This window comes from Palaemon carinicauda, chromosome 20 (assembly GCF_036898095.1).
Source record: "Palaemon carinicauda isolate YSFRI2023 chromosome 20, ASM3689809v2, whole genome shotgun sequence".
In the NCBI taxonomy this organism is placed as follows: Eukaryota; Metazoa; Arthropoda; class Malacostraca; order Decapoda; family Palaemonidae; genus Palaemon; species Palaemon carinicauda.
In genome coordinates, this window is record NC_090744.1 from 45503314 (window position 1) to 45517183 (window position 13870).

General features: G+C 42.4%; 1 protein-coding gene across 1 annotated transcript in view; it reads right to left on the reverse strand.

The window, feature by feature from the left end:
* Nucleotides 1-13870, reverse strand: part of LOC137660322 (uncharacterized) — a 421696-nt gene that overhangs the window by 234848 nt on the left and 172978 nt on the right. Inside the window, exons 4-5 of the mRNA XM_068395141.1 lie at nt 11479-11635; nt 10942-11058 (exon numbers count right to left, since the gene is read on the reverse strand). Coding sequence (XP_068251242.1) covers nt 10942-11058; nt 11479-11635 — 274 coding nt within the window. The remainder of the gene's footprint in view (nt 1-10941; nt 11059-11478; nt 11636-13870) is intronic.

Sequence of the window (13870 nt, forward strand, 5' to 3'; positions counted from 1 at the left end):
CCGACTGCACCTTCACCCATGACAGTTTTCATCATCCCCATTACTTGCCCTATCATAGCTTCCATTCGTTTCTCATTTTCTCGCATCCTCATCTCAACACCCTCTTCCACTCTCTCTACAGTTCCCTGAAGTTCCCTAAGTTTCCTTTGCATCTCCTCATTCTCACTACTTAACCTCGCATTCTCCAACAACAACCTCTCCTCTCGCTCATTAGACAACCGCAATTCCTCCTTTAACATATACAACTGTTCCTCCATTAACTCCATTTCAATACCATTAATATTTTAAGTAATTTCTAAACCTATTTACCCTTGTCCAACAGTCCAGTTTCAATCCCACCTTCAACAGTCCCTGTCCCTGTTCGGGTGCCAAATTTATGTGGCGGGATGTAAACAAAACAACCCCCACACCCTTAAATCTTACTTCTGACAATTGTCTCCGCAACACAAACTTTCCCCTGACGTTATCATAAACTGGACTCTTAGACTGAAGGGCAACAAAAACAAAACATGACCTTAAAACTATATTTCTCAAAACTTAAAACTAAATCAATAACCATCCACATTCAAATTATCAACACTTAAAACTAATCAAAAACTCAACACAAAATAACATATATAATAACCAAAAGCACCATTCATATAACCCGCAAAAACCCTAACAGACTTAAAATTATCCCAAACACCAAAACCAATATATGTTTATGTGTGGACGTCTTTGTCCACACAAGGGCCAACAGTCCTTTTACAGCCCAACCACAGCTCTCTAGCTACCGTAACACTGACAAATGTTATTTCATAATTGCATTAATCATCATCATCATCATCACAATCCTTATTATCGGTGATCCAAACGGAAAATCCTTCAAACGGGCTGGGTCATTATGGCATCAAAATCAAGAAAATCGTTCAGTGTAATCAAATCGTAATCCTAATCGTAGTCCAGGTCATTATGGCATCAAAATCAAGAAAATCGTTCAGTGTAATCAAATCGTAATCCTAATCGTAATCCAGGTCATCAACGGTTGCGTAATCCAAGAGCAGTCTTAATACAATCTAATACAGGCCAGGTCATCAACAATATATCCACTTTCCAAAAATTTAAGTCTCTCCAAAGGAGGAATCACGGCCTGCCAAAATAAAAAAAAAAAAAACACTTCCGAACACTCCTAACTTAACTATCGCACTATAATCAAAGATAAACAATAAACTTTCTATCATTCATGAACGCGCCTAACAAAAATAAATAAAAACAGTACTTACTCCGAATATAAAAAATCACTTCACAGCCGGCTTTCAAAGAACAAAAAAAACATAACCGACTCCTGCTACAGTCAAAGATCCAATGCTTTCGCCCAAGACATTCATCACCGCCCTATCCTAGCTAAAAAAATGTAAACAAACAACCTCAAATATACCGACAGTCTTTCCCGCTACAAACAATCATTCGCTAACTACCCTTGTTCTTCGACGCGCACCGCGGACACACAAAACACGCACATACACACATACTCTCTCGCGCACGCGCAATCTAGCAAAACTAAAGCAAATGAAATTCTCTCTCTCTCTCTCTCCCTCTCTCTCTCTCTCTCTCTCTCTCTCTCTCTGACAAAACTAAAGCAAATAAAAACTCTTTCTCTCTCTCTCTCTCTCTCTCTCTCTCTCTCTCTCTCTCTCTCTCTCTCTCTCTCTCTCACAAAACTAAGCAAATAAACACTTTCTCTCTCTTGCGGTTTGACAAAACTTTAGTAAATAAACACACTCACTCTCTCTCTCTCTCTCTCTCTCTCTCTCTCTCTCTCTCTCTCTCTCTCTCTCTCATTAATGACAAAGCTAAAGCAAATAAAATGTCTCTATTTAACAATACTAAAACAACTCTCTCTCTCTCTCTCTCTCTCTCTCTCCTCTCTCTCTCTCTCTCTCTCTCTCTCTCTCTCTCTCTCTCTCTCTCTCTCTCGATTTGGCAAAACAAAAAAAATAAATTAAAATAAAATTAATCCTCCACAATAGGTGGGAGTGAAGGCTGGTGACTGAGTCATCACCTGTTGGGGTACCATCTGGTAGGTGGGTTGGGGCTGTGCCACCATCTAAGGCACTGCGGTCATGGGATGTTGTTGTTGTTGTCTAGCAGAGCGAGAAGGCAACCTTGGCCTCTTTGTCTTCCGTTTCAGTTGGGGACCCTCATCCGGGGAAGACTTCCTCCTAGCCGACATGCCCCACTTCTGGAGAAGATTCCTATTCTCCGTGGCAGCCTTGTCGACTATTTCTTTGACTACTTCATTCGGTAAGAAGAGGTCTTTCCCCCAGATGTTGGAAGATATCAACTTCCTGGGTTCGTGTCTTATCGTGCCAGAAAACTTTCAATCAATCAATCAATCAATCGTGTCTTACTGCAGCCGAGGCAAACACAAACTCCCTACAAGCCCTTCAAGCCCTAACAAAGCTATAAAAGTCTTTAATTAGGGTTGCCAAGTGTGTTTTGGCTATGACCATGAACATATCTGGGGACCTATGTTCAATGGCCATTGCCTCCAGGGTCACCTGGAGGGACAGAGAGGCAGCAAGCCTTTCTTTCGTGTCCTGCTCCCTACGCAGGAGAAACTCTGACAACTTGGAGAGGTTTTCGCTAAACTGACGTCCAGCAATATTGGCCTCCAAATTCCCGACTGAGAAGGTAAGCTGAATATCCTTCCAGTCTTTATGATCTGTCGGCAGGGCTAGGGAAAGGGGCCTACACTTCTCCAGTGTAGGGCAAGGTTTCCCAGCTTCCACTGCCTTGAACCCTTTTTCCGCAAAGGGGAAGGCCATTGTCGCAGGAGCAAGAAAGGAAGGGTGTTTCTTACTCAGGGCTGGCACCTTAGAGTTGGTGAAGCCCCTGTCCTTCAGACTGCTGGCTAGCGAAGCTTGAGCCTTTGTATGGTCAAGCACTATGACCTCCTTGAGCTGTCTCCTCCTTGGATACAGGTTCTGTCCTTAGACGAACAAAGCAGTCACGATAGGACTCAAAGCTGGGCCAGAACTCAATGTCCTCGATAAGGACAGCTCCCAGCTTTTCTGAGATGAAGATCTTGCCGTTTGTTATTGGCATGTACTCGGCATGCATCCATGGGTTTACCTCAGAGCACGAGGGAATATCCTTCACATTAAGTCTCCTATGAGATACACGGGCCGCTGCAAGCTGGTGAATCTCCTTCCTTAACGCAGCTTCCCTTTCTTCGCTCTTCTTCTGAAAGGTCTCCATCATGGCTCTGATGACAGACAGGGTGTCATGTTTTCAGATGTCCTAGGGTGACTGTTTTCACTTTCCACATAGCCTATCTGTGTGGCGAGGCAGCAGAGGTCTTGGGAACTTATTGACTGTGTCTACTTATCTTTACCCATTGAAATGCTTTACCCCCTGTTGTAATGCTGACAGATAGACCCTCTTGTGTCACCTTAACCATTCTTAGGCTTCCCTCTTAGTCTTCAGTAGGCTATGCCTGGTTTTAAGAACTTGTCCTCTGTGCCCTATCACTGCAGACCTCTTGGAACACTGTTCCTGTTCTAATGTCGCAGTAGAGAGATTTAGTCTCTCTACTGCCTTAGAGACCACCCTTGGATGTTTTCTCAGCACCTTTCCCTTCCTAGTTAAGCCATAACCTGACTATACTGGGAACTATGTTCTTCCTGTCTAGTCATCTTGCCCTAGCTTTTGAGTTTTTCCCTACACACTAGGTAGGCTAGGCTTGCCTACAGAGTTCTTCCTATGGCCCCTATCTGGGCATAGAGTTGGTACCCCTTGGGGTCCTCCTCTGCCACCTAGGCAGTTGCTTATTCTGTGTCGCCAGCTTCCTTTCTTGTGCTATGTCCCTCTTGCTGTGGAGTCTTGACTCTCTCATCTGGTTAGCCTATCTAGGCAAATGTGTTGACACACCTGTCTCTGCTTCAAGTCTTGTCAACCTGAGTTCTTCTAGCACTGGCTGTGTGTTGGCCATGGGTCTTTCCCTCTGCCGCCTCAGACTAGTCACTGCTCTTTCCTATCCTCTTCCATATCTAAGGGACATTATCCTCTGGAGTTGGTCGGTCGGATCCCGCCTGGTCTTTAGGACGTCCTTTGAATTTCCAATTCTTAGCATCCTGGCCATCTTGTAAGGCTCTCATTATCTTACCGGCTAAACCTCCACATTTCATAGGTCTTGGCAGGTTCCCTTTTTAGCTGCCTTTCATTCCTGTACTTCCTCTGAGTGTGGACCCTTCCCTATGGGATTGTTCACTCTCTCCCTGTCAACTTTACTATGCTTTTGCCACTTTGTGTTGACATGCCTAGGGTATTGAAAGGTCAGACTTTATCTTGGCTACTAGAAATAGTTGCCGCCTCAACCCAGCTGCTGCTGGTCTAGGCAGTATGATGAGTGAACTTGCCTTCTTGGGTTGTTCCAACAGACCTACTCTAGAGGTTCTGATGTCCCTCTCATGCGAACCTTTCCTCCATATTCCTACCGCACGGTCAAATAGTTTGCTTCATAAATCTCCATTAATTTCTGAACTGTTTGGAATGTGTTTTGATTATTAGTAATCTTTAGCTATATTTAAGTAGTAGATTTATTTAGGTTATGTTTTTCTCTTAAACATACAAATATGTTTACTTAATTTAAAAAAAATATAATCTTTAATGATGTGTACTCATTTAAATTTTTTGTTCTTTACAGGTCGCTGATAATATGAAGGTAGGAGGTTTCCAGAAGAGCCCTCAATAAGGTACCCCTTATCTTCCCTCTCTGGAACTGAAGGACCACCTCTTTCCCAAGGCTGAGGTGACCTCTGTGTTTGGTCACCAGTTACCGACGGTTCAACTCCCGCCAGTACCAAAATATCATGCGGATGATGCAGTTACCGACGGTTCAACTCCCGCCGGTACCAGAATATCACGCGGATAATGAAGCTCGGGACGCTCTGCAAGTCCTGAGCCTGACCACGGACAACACATCGACAACTTTTTCTGGGTTGTCAGAGAGGGAGAGGATCCTGCCGACCGCAGAACCCTCTGAAGAGTCTTTAGATGTAAATGGGGTGAGTACAGTTCCCAGTGCCTCTTTAGTTTGTTCTTCCATCCCTACTGCTCAAGCGGCAGCTTACACCTCCACCCCTGTTCCTGTTAGACCAACCTTCGTTTCCTAGTAACTCGGAACGTACGGAGTCCATGAAAGCTTTCATGGAAAACCTAACCACCAAAAATGAATATTCTCAAGAGTACCTCATAGCGAGGATAGAAGCTTTACAAAAGGCACCTGCTTATAAGGCTCTCCCAGCTTCGAGCCTACCAGAATGCGCAGTTAAGAACCCTTGGCATTACGCTCAGCATATGGCCTTAAGTGAAAGGTACCTCCACATCGGAGAGGGTTTGGGTTCCTAGACAGTCTCGGACTTGGAATTCTTCCCATCGATCGACAGTTATCCTTACTGTTACGTAAGGCTTAACTTAAGAAGCCTCAATTAGGGATGATACAATTCCAGCTGTGACCAAGTTGTGGAATGATCTTCTTAATCGGGTAGTTGGATCGGTAGAACTTCAAAAGTTCAAAGTTGCAGCAAATTTTTTTATGCTGAACAGGCTGACATAAGTCTTTTTATAGTTATATATGAATCATCAGTTTTAATGTTGTTTATGTTTTTTAAAATATTTTATTTTAATTTTTCATTACTTCTTATATCATTTACTTACTTCCTTGTTTCCTTTCCTCACTAGGCTACTTTTCCCTGTTGGAGCCTTGGGCTTATATCATCTTGCTTTTCCAACTAGGGTTGTAGCTTGGCTAATAATAATAATAACAATCATCCTACACCATAGCAAAGCTCAGTGTCTTTTGGTTAAGGAGCTGAAGATGGCTGAATTCACAAATACCCAACATATTGGCAGGAAGCAGGCCACCTTTGTAGGCCCCAAAGATATTTCTTCCCTTTCGCCTCTAAAAGTTTAGAGGCTGTGAAGAAAGCAGTAGTGCAGGGTAGACCACTCCTAGTGCTAGAGGAGTGCAAATCTGTCTCCCTAGCCCTTCCTTTTGATTCGGACAGTTCGGAGGATGTCCAACATACCTTTAATGTTGGAAAACTAGATAAAGACGTCGGAGGCAAACAGTTTAATAATAAACTGCCTAGATTTCCCGAATTCCTATCAAGGGAAGAATTGGAAGCCAAAGAGAGACTATCTGGCTCTATATCCACCCAATCTTATCTAGAGATGCTTATTAGAAACTATTGAAAATCTGATCTCTTCCCTGTCTTAGCGAAGACTGGCCTAACCATATTTCATAATGATCTCCATGCTTCCTTCCTAGTCAGGAGAGCATGTAGAGAACACGTCCTAGCTACTGCTACAATCAGGCATAAACCTAGAAAACCGATTGACTCCAATATCTGGGGGAAAGATCTCTTCCCCGAGGAATTGGTTAAGGAAATCATGAACAAAGTGGCTTGGGGGAATAAAAGCCTTGTACACAAGTGGGGTATGGCCTCTAAACAGAATTTTACCCCCAGTGAAGGATCTCAACCCAAGAGCAAAAAGCCCATCATTTCCCGTTGCGACACCCTCAGTTGCTGCCACGGTTCCCTAGCAGCATGTACCACAGTCTCCAGCGTTCAACCTGGTGTATGAGAGAGCCACCACCATGTTCCACCCTGCCAAGGCTCAAAAGAAGGGCACCAATAGCAGGGGAAGGTCAGGAAAAGGCGGTCAATCTTGAGGCCGAGGTAGTAGAGGCAAGGCGGTTAAAAAGATGCTGGTCCTTCACACCAACAATGAGGAACTCCCAGTAGAGGGAAGACTTATCCCTAGGCTCACCGCATAATCCCAATTGGACTAGGCTGGAAATGGAGACAGAAACCTCCCCAGTTCCAGAGGTTCTTCCAACCCACAACCCCAATTTTGAAGGATTATGCACAGGATTTTCTCCGGAAGGAATCCATCCGTTGCACAAAATCCATGAACTTTCAAAGGCGGCTATTCAGCGTGCCCAAGAAAGATTCGAACACTCTTCGAACTATCCTGGATTTGTCCCCACTAAAATAATTCTTTATGAACGACAAGTTCCAGATGCTGACTATCTCGTAAATATGGACCTTACTACTCCAAGTGTCCTTCACCGTCTCCCTATATCTTACAGACGCCTATTGACATCTTCTGATAGGTTGGCACTTCTCCCCCTACCTTGGTTTCAGACTGCCAAGAAAGGCCTACATATTCAAAGCTATGTCCTTCGAGCTCAATATAGCTCCATAGATTTTCCTAAAGCTAGTAGAGGCCAACGTCCAACAATTACAGAACAAAGGCTTCCAGGTGATGGTATACCTGGATGACTGGCTGGTCTGGGCTGCAACAAAGTCAAAGTGTCTTTGGACAGCCCAAAAAGTCATGAAATTCCTAGTTTCTGGGCTTTCAGATCTACTTCACAAAGTCAAGGCTGTCTCCAACTCAAGAATTCCAGTGGCTAGGGCTTCACTGGAATCTAAAGTCACATGCCCTCTCTCTACAGCAAGTCAAGAGAAAGGAAATAGCTAACTTTGTCGGGTGCCTTCTTCGTTCCAAAGTACTCACCAGATAGCAACCAGAATGAGTCTTAGGTTCACTGCAGTTCGCTGTCGTGACATATTTGATACTATAAGCGAGATTCAAAAATGCCAACAGAGTCTGGAGAAGAATGGCATCATAAGCCACGGTCCAACGCCAGGAGTTTGTCAACACGTCCCTCTGCAGTACCCTCCTCCTTCCGTGAATATTCACACACAGACGTCTCGGAATAAGGTTGGTGGGGTACACTCCCCTTTCAAGAAAGTACAGGGTGGTTGGTCACTCGTATTTCAGAAATTTCACATCAATATTCTGGAAGCTAGGGCAGTGTTTCTGACTCTGAAGAGAATGAACCCAAAGACGAAATCACACAGCAATATAGTAATCGACAACGGGACGATAGTCCACAGTGTCAACAGACAGTGGAAGAACTGGCATCTCTTAGCAGTTCACCTCGAAGGGGTTCGCAATGTGACGGCCAATGCAATATCAAGATCCAAGCCTCTGGATGCAATATTATTCTGTTTCATACTAGAGCAAGTCCCAGAACTGCAAATCGATTTCTTTGCAATGAGTTCAAACAAGAAGCTTCCCTGGTATGAAGCACCAAACTCAGATCTGAAAGCGATGGGGACGGATGCGATGTCTCTGGATTGGAACCAGTGAGCTCACATCTGCCTATTTCCATCATTCAACCTCCTAATGAAAGTCCTGAACAAACTGCGGACCTTCAAGGGAACAGCAGCTCTAGTGGCTCCCAAGTGGCCCTTAAGCAATTGGTATCATCTTGTTCTGGAATTCAAACTTCTCACGGTCCCTCTGTTCAACAGAAGACTGCCTTTGCTTCCTCTTGGATAATGAAAACCCTTCGGCTCCTGATTTTTTCGCCCTCGCTACTCAAAGAAAGTTTGGAGTTGCAAAGGAGAGAATTGACTTCATAGAAGAGTACAAGTCCAACATCACGAAACAATATTATTTGTCTTCCTGAAAAAATGGGTTGCATTCGTGAAAATTCATCAGCCCTCTTCCATTTCTATGGATTCCTGTATGTCTTTCTTCATCTCATAGCATGACCAAGGTCTGGCCTATACAACTATTGCCTTATGTAAGTCGGCACTGACTAGACTCATTGATTATGCTTTTGATATTGAACTTAATAGTGAGCTGTTCAATAGGATCCCGAAGGCTTCTGCTAAACTCAAACCTACTGCTCTTCCCAAGGTTATTTCTTGGTCGTTGGATAGTCCTGCACTTTGCCTCGTCGATAGATAACACCTCTACTTCTCTGAGGGATCTTACTCAAAAGTCTATCATTTTGCTTGCTATGGTTTTTGGTGCTAGTCAGAGATTGTGGCCCCTTTAAGGGATGATGGCCACCTTGAAATTTTGGAATAGGGGGACGTTAAATCTTTACCCTGATCCTGCATTCTTGGCGAAAAAGTGAACTTCCCACAAAAGGCTGGGGGCTTTAGAAGATTGTCCCACTTCAAGAAGATCCTTCTCTGTGCCCCACAGAGTGCCTTAAGGCCTACCTGTTAAAGAGCCGGGCCTTTCAAGGCGGTCAACTTTTAAAGAGGGGAGACGACAAGATCTAGTCTTTCGCTGAAACAGCTAAGGTCCAATCTCACCTATTCTATCAGAAGGGCTGACCCTGACAGTATACCATCAGGTCATGACCCTATGGAAATTGCCTCTTCCTTAAATTTTTTCCAATCTATGTCCTTTGCGCTTACAGGCTTACACTTGCTAGAAATCTTCGTGTGTGTTCTTCAAAACATTACTTTCGACAGTTGGAAGAGATAAAACACTTTGTAGTGGCCACTAGTAATGTGATTAAAGTGTTGTATATGGACTCTTATAGAGTGTATAGTTAGTTGGGACTTCTCAGTCTACATTGTGAAAGGGGACTCATGTTTCTCTTTTAAATGTACTATTTAATATTGTAAAGAGTCAAAGGTGATATTTTTCCCTGTATGTCATGAGTGTTACCATTTCACTACTCTGTTACATAACTTTGCGGTAGGAAAACTCCAGTTTTCTGTATATATCTATAGCATACAATGATAAAAGACTGCTGTTCCTTTTTGCGTTTCCTTTCATTGGACCTACTGTACAAAATAAAAGTAGTGTACCTCAATTTTTAACCCTCTTTTTATAGACTTCGGTCTTTTCATCTTCTGGAGACAAAGATTTTCTCCACAGTGAGTTGGACTGTGACGTTGATTTCGTTTGCTCCTACTTAGTACAAACATACTGCTTGCACCACAGCTTGGTACCATAGTTAGCAATGCTAAGGGAAGAATTATTATGTCTATGGGGTGTAAAGGGTTAAAACTCTGCTGGCCACAACTGAGAATGATTATTCTCTGGTACACTACCATCAGGACGACATGGCTTGAGCCCCAAAAACGAATTTTGACATAGGAAAAATCTATTTTTGGGTGAGATAGCCATGTCGTCCTGATGGCCCACCCGTTACTTTTCCATCCCCTCCCAATTCTCAGAGTGGGACCCCGCATCATGCGATGATTGCTCCTGGAATGGTTTAACAGGAAACGTGTTAGTTGTAACACATTGAGATCGGAAGTTGTAACGGTTCTCTTGCCCACGTATCCTACCCTCTACCTTATCCTTCAAAACAAGGTTAACTCTATTTGGGGAAGGATAACCATGGCTTGTTATCAACACGTCCCTGATTCATACATTATATCTCTCGGGATATTTGCTCTAGAAGATAGTACTCCGTTTATACCTCTAAGGTAAAATTTCTCTGGTACATCACTCCCAGAAATATCCAAAGTAGAAGCTGCCAATGAAGAACATCCATCAGGACAACATGGCTATCTCACATAAAAATAGATTTTTCCTATGTCAAAATCCGTTTTCAATCATCTTCTAGTATCTTAACCATAATGGTAAGAAGATAATCAAAGATAGAATCATCCATGTCTGGATTCAATATCAAACACAAATAGAAGTTATGCCTGGGTACTCAGTCCTAGTACAACTTTCATTCCCCTGGTGCTAAGAATAACATCCTGTTTCAAAATTATTGGCTTCTTAAAACTAATTATGAGGAGCTCAGACGAGGGCCTCATTTAAGAATTTAAAGTTTCGGAGCACAAAAGAATATCATACAGTCTGGATGCAACCGTAAGGTTTTCAATATTTGCATGCAGACCAAAAATATTGCAATAGAGTAGACAACACTGATTAATTCTACGATGTACTGATCCCAGATTTTGATCAATGTCTCCACAGGATAAGAATTATTGGCAATAAATATTCATCACACTTATACAACTTATACGAAAAAACTTACATACTAGTCAATCTTCTAAAAGAAAAACAAAACGTGTATTGCATCGTTCGTAATCAAGGATGACAGGAAATTATTACCTTGTATGATATTAAACCACCTATTATGGAGGCACCTTGTAAATCATCTTGTTCCAAATCTTCATTCAGCTCTTTAAACTTGGATGTTGAACGGGCAACATAAGTTGGAATTCTTTCCTGAAAATAAATTAAAGATCAAAACAATACTTCCTTTTAGAATAAATTTCCATTTTGAGCAAACACTCCTAGTGAACCACTATAACAAGGAAAATAAAAGAAAAAGTTTAAATTCAGACTTGTTCTTTGACATAACTAGACAAAAAGATTAGTACTATACAGTATATGCAAAGTACATAAGGTACTCTTAACTTGACAAAGTGTACAAATGTTTCTTTATTTTGAAGCAAAAAGATCTAATCCACAATATATACTATGCTGAATGACTAATAAAACAGAATCTACTGATCTTATCTATGTAAAACTACATGGAGAAAGAAAGAAAAACAAAAAACTTAATGGGATTAAACCCCAAAATGAAGTTTTAGTCCCAGAACTTAAAGCTTTAAGATTATAATGAAAGTCAGAGAAAAAACTTACTTTGCAGATGTTTTGTGGTTTTAGGTTGGTGATTCTGTAACGGCGTTGCAGGCGCAATGAATTACGTTTGGGTAGCTGGAATGGGTGGCGCACCATGACATGATAAACAGATCCTTTGTTGCAGAGCTCCATCAACCAAAATATGTACTCGCCCACCCTTCATAATTGAAAAAGTTTTAAAATGACAAGAAATATAGAGAATAGTTCTGGAATCAAGTATTAAATTTTTTTAACATTTTAATTTGTATATCATATAAACCACTACTGACTAAATGCAGTGCCCCTGTTGGAAAAAAAAGGTAAGGGGGGGAGGGTTACAAGAACATTATTACAAAACATGGATAAAACTAAAATAAATTACATATAGAGTATGTGCTATGAATACCTCTCAAGATTTATTTTCTCACTTTCCTCTCAAATCAAATTTCTAAATACTGCCCGGAAGACTGTTACAGTGTTTTAATTTAGGTAATAAAAAAATTATGGTACTAGGCAGTCTGATGTCATAGCACCTTAACATTTGCACTTTGTAAATAGAAAGGCAAGTAGCAAGGATAAAAAAAGGTTAGTGGTACAGTAAGTAGAAACTTCTTGAAAAAATTAAATATTTGGAGATATTTTCCTTTAAAGTGGTAGTAATAGTTTCCTAAAGAAATAAAGCTGGAGAGCTCCATACATAACTAAGGTAATACTGTACTGTACTATAGGGGATATATCCAATAAAAGCAAAATAGTAATAAAAATTTCTACAGAAATGAGATAAAACTTTCCTGGAGGCAAAGCTTATGGAAAATGAGAAGTAAATATTTCAACAATGGTCTAACGGAAAGACCTGTTTAAGAAACTCCTCCCTGTATCTGTAATGACAGGTTCCTGACTAGAAGCCAAGAAACTTATCCCTAAGGATTGTGTCCCCCTGGATTCCGATGACCCAAACCATAAGAAGATTTCTTTGTTCCAGCACAAAATACAAACCTTTCAGGTCTTTACTATAGATATATATTTTTCCAAAAGCTGAAACTAGCCATAAAACTTTTAGCGATGTTCCGAGGGATAGTAAGGGAGTGGACAAACCACCCTGCTCACACACAGACTAGCTAACACAAGCCACTTTGTATTCTGGCTCGGAAAAGAGCAGACGTTAGTTCTCCTCCACTTGACTCAATTTAACCACCATAATAATAAACCAACAGGCCTGAAATTTTAGAATCTTTCTCTTTTTTCTTGAATAAAAGTGTGCGTGCATTCCTTTTAGAATACGGGTTTGACCAAGCAGGGAAGGGTGCCGATGTAGCACCTTCATGTCTGCGCGGAGACTGATCCTTATGTATTTTGTCCTGCGTGTAGAGAGCATGCCTGTATGCAGGAGTTTCTATGCAATGTGTGTAGGGAGTGGCCTCCCTCTCAGTGGCAGTGATTTAGAAGATGCTGGAAGAAGAAGGCAAAGAGGGATTCTTCACCTTCGGGTTCATCCTTGAAGTCGAAGAAACCTTGCCATCTTACTCTGACGGCTAGATCCCGTCACTCCAACTCTGCCCAATCGGTCTCCTCTGGGGATCAATCGGGGGAGGAGTGGAGGTGCCTTGACTCTTGGACAAACTTGCGGGGCTGAAGTCCCTGTTGCTTCCCCTAGAGAAGCAACTCAGACTTTTTCCGCAGGGAAGTCTATCTCCGCTGATGAAGTACGTCAGCTGAGGCCCTACTCAGAGCTTCCAGGTTCTCCTTGTAAGGAATGCCTTCTTGAGGTTCTTCAGCAAGAGACAAGAGATGAGGGTGAGGCTACCTCACCCTATGGTTCTATTGATCCTTCCCCCCCCAACATTCCAGTGGTATTGCACCAAAGGAGTCTCTTGCTTCCTTGGCTAAAGTACTCTAAGAGCATGCCCCTCCTCTTTCAGCTTCGGCTGTGAACACCAGCACCCGAAGAATACACTATAGAGTATCCCATCAGAGGATTTCTTTGCAGGAATTCCTCAAGGTGTCGGACTTCCTTCTCACTTGTGGAATGGACGCCCTTCACCTACCTTTGAGGAACCATCTTTTCTTTTACAGACTGATCCTTCCGCATCAGCAATGGGTGTTGATCATCCTTCCTACCCATGGGAAAGAGATATTTACCTGAATGGTCACCACCTAAAAATTTCCTTAAATGGGTACGGGATTCTTCTGTCTCTTTAGGATGTAGCTTTATGGAATTAGACGACATGGGGAGGGGGCTAGGCAGCTGTTTACAGCTTCCAACCCCCCTCCCCCTGTCATGTCCTCAGAGCACATCAAGGCCCTAGACACTTTGAAAGGCTGTTACAACCTTGAGCCTAGGACTGCTACCTCTTACAGAGTAGAACCCTCTGTATTGCCTTCTCACGCACAGGAGAAAGAGAGGTTAGGCAAC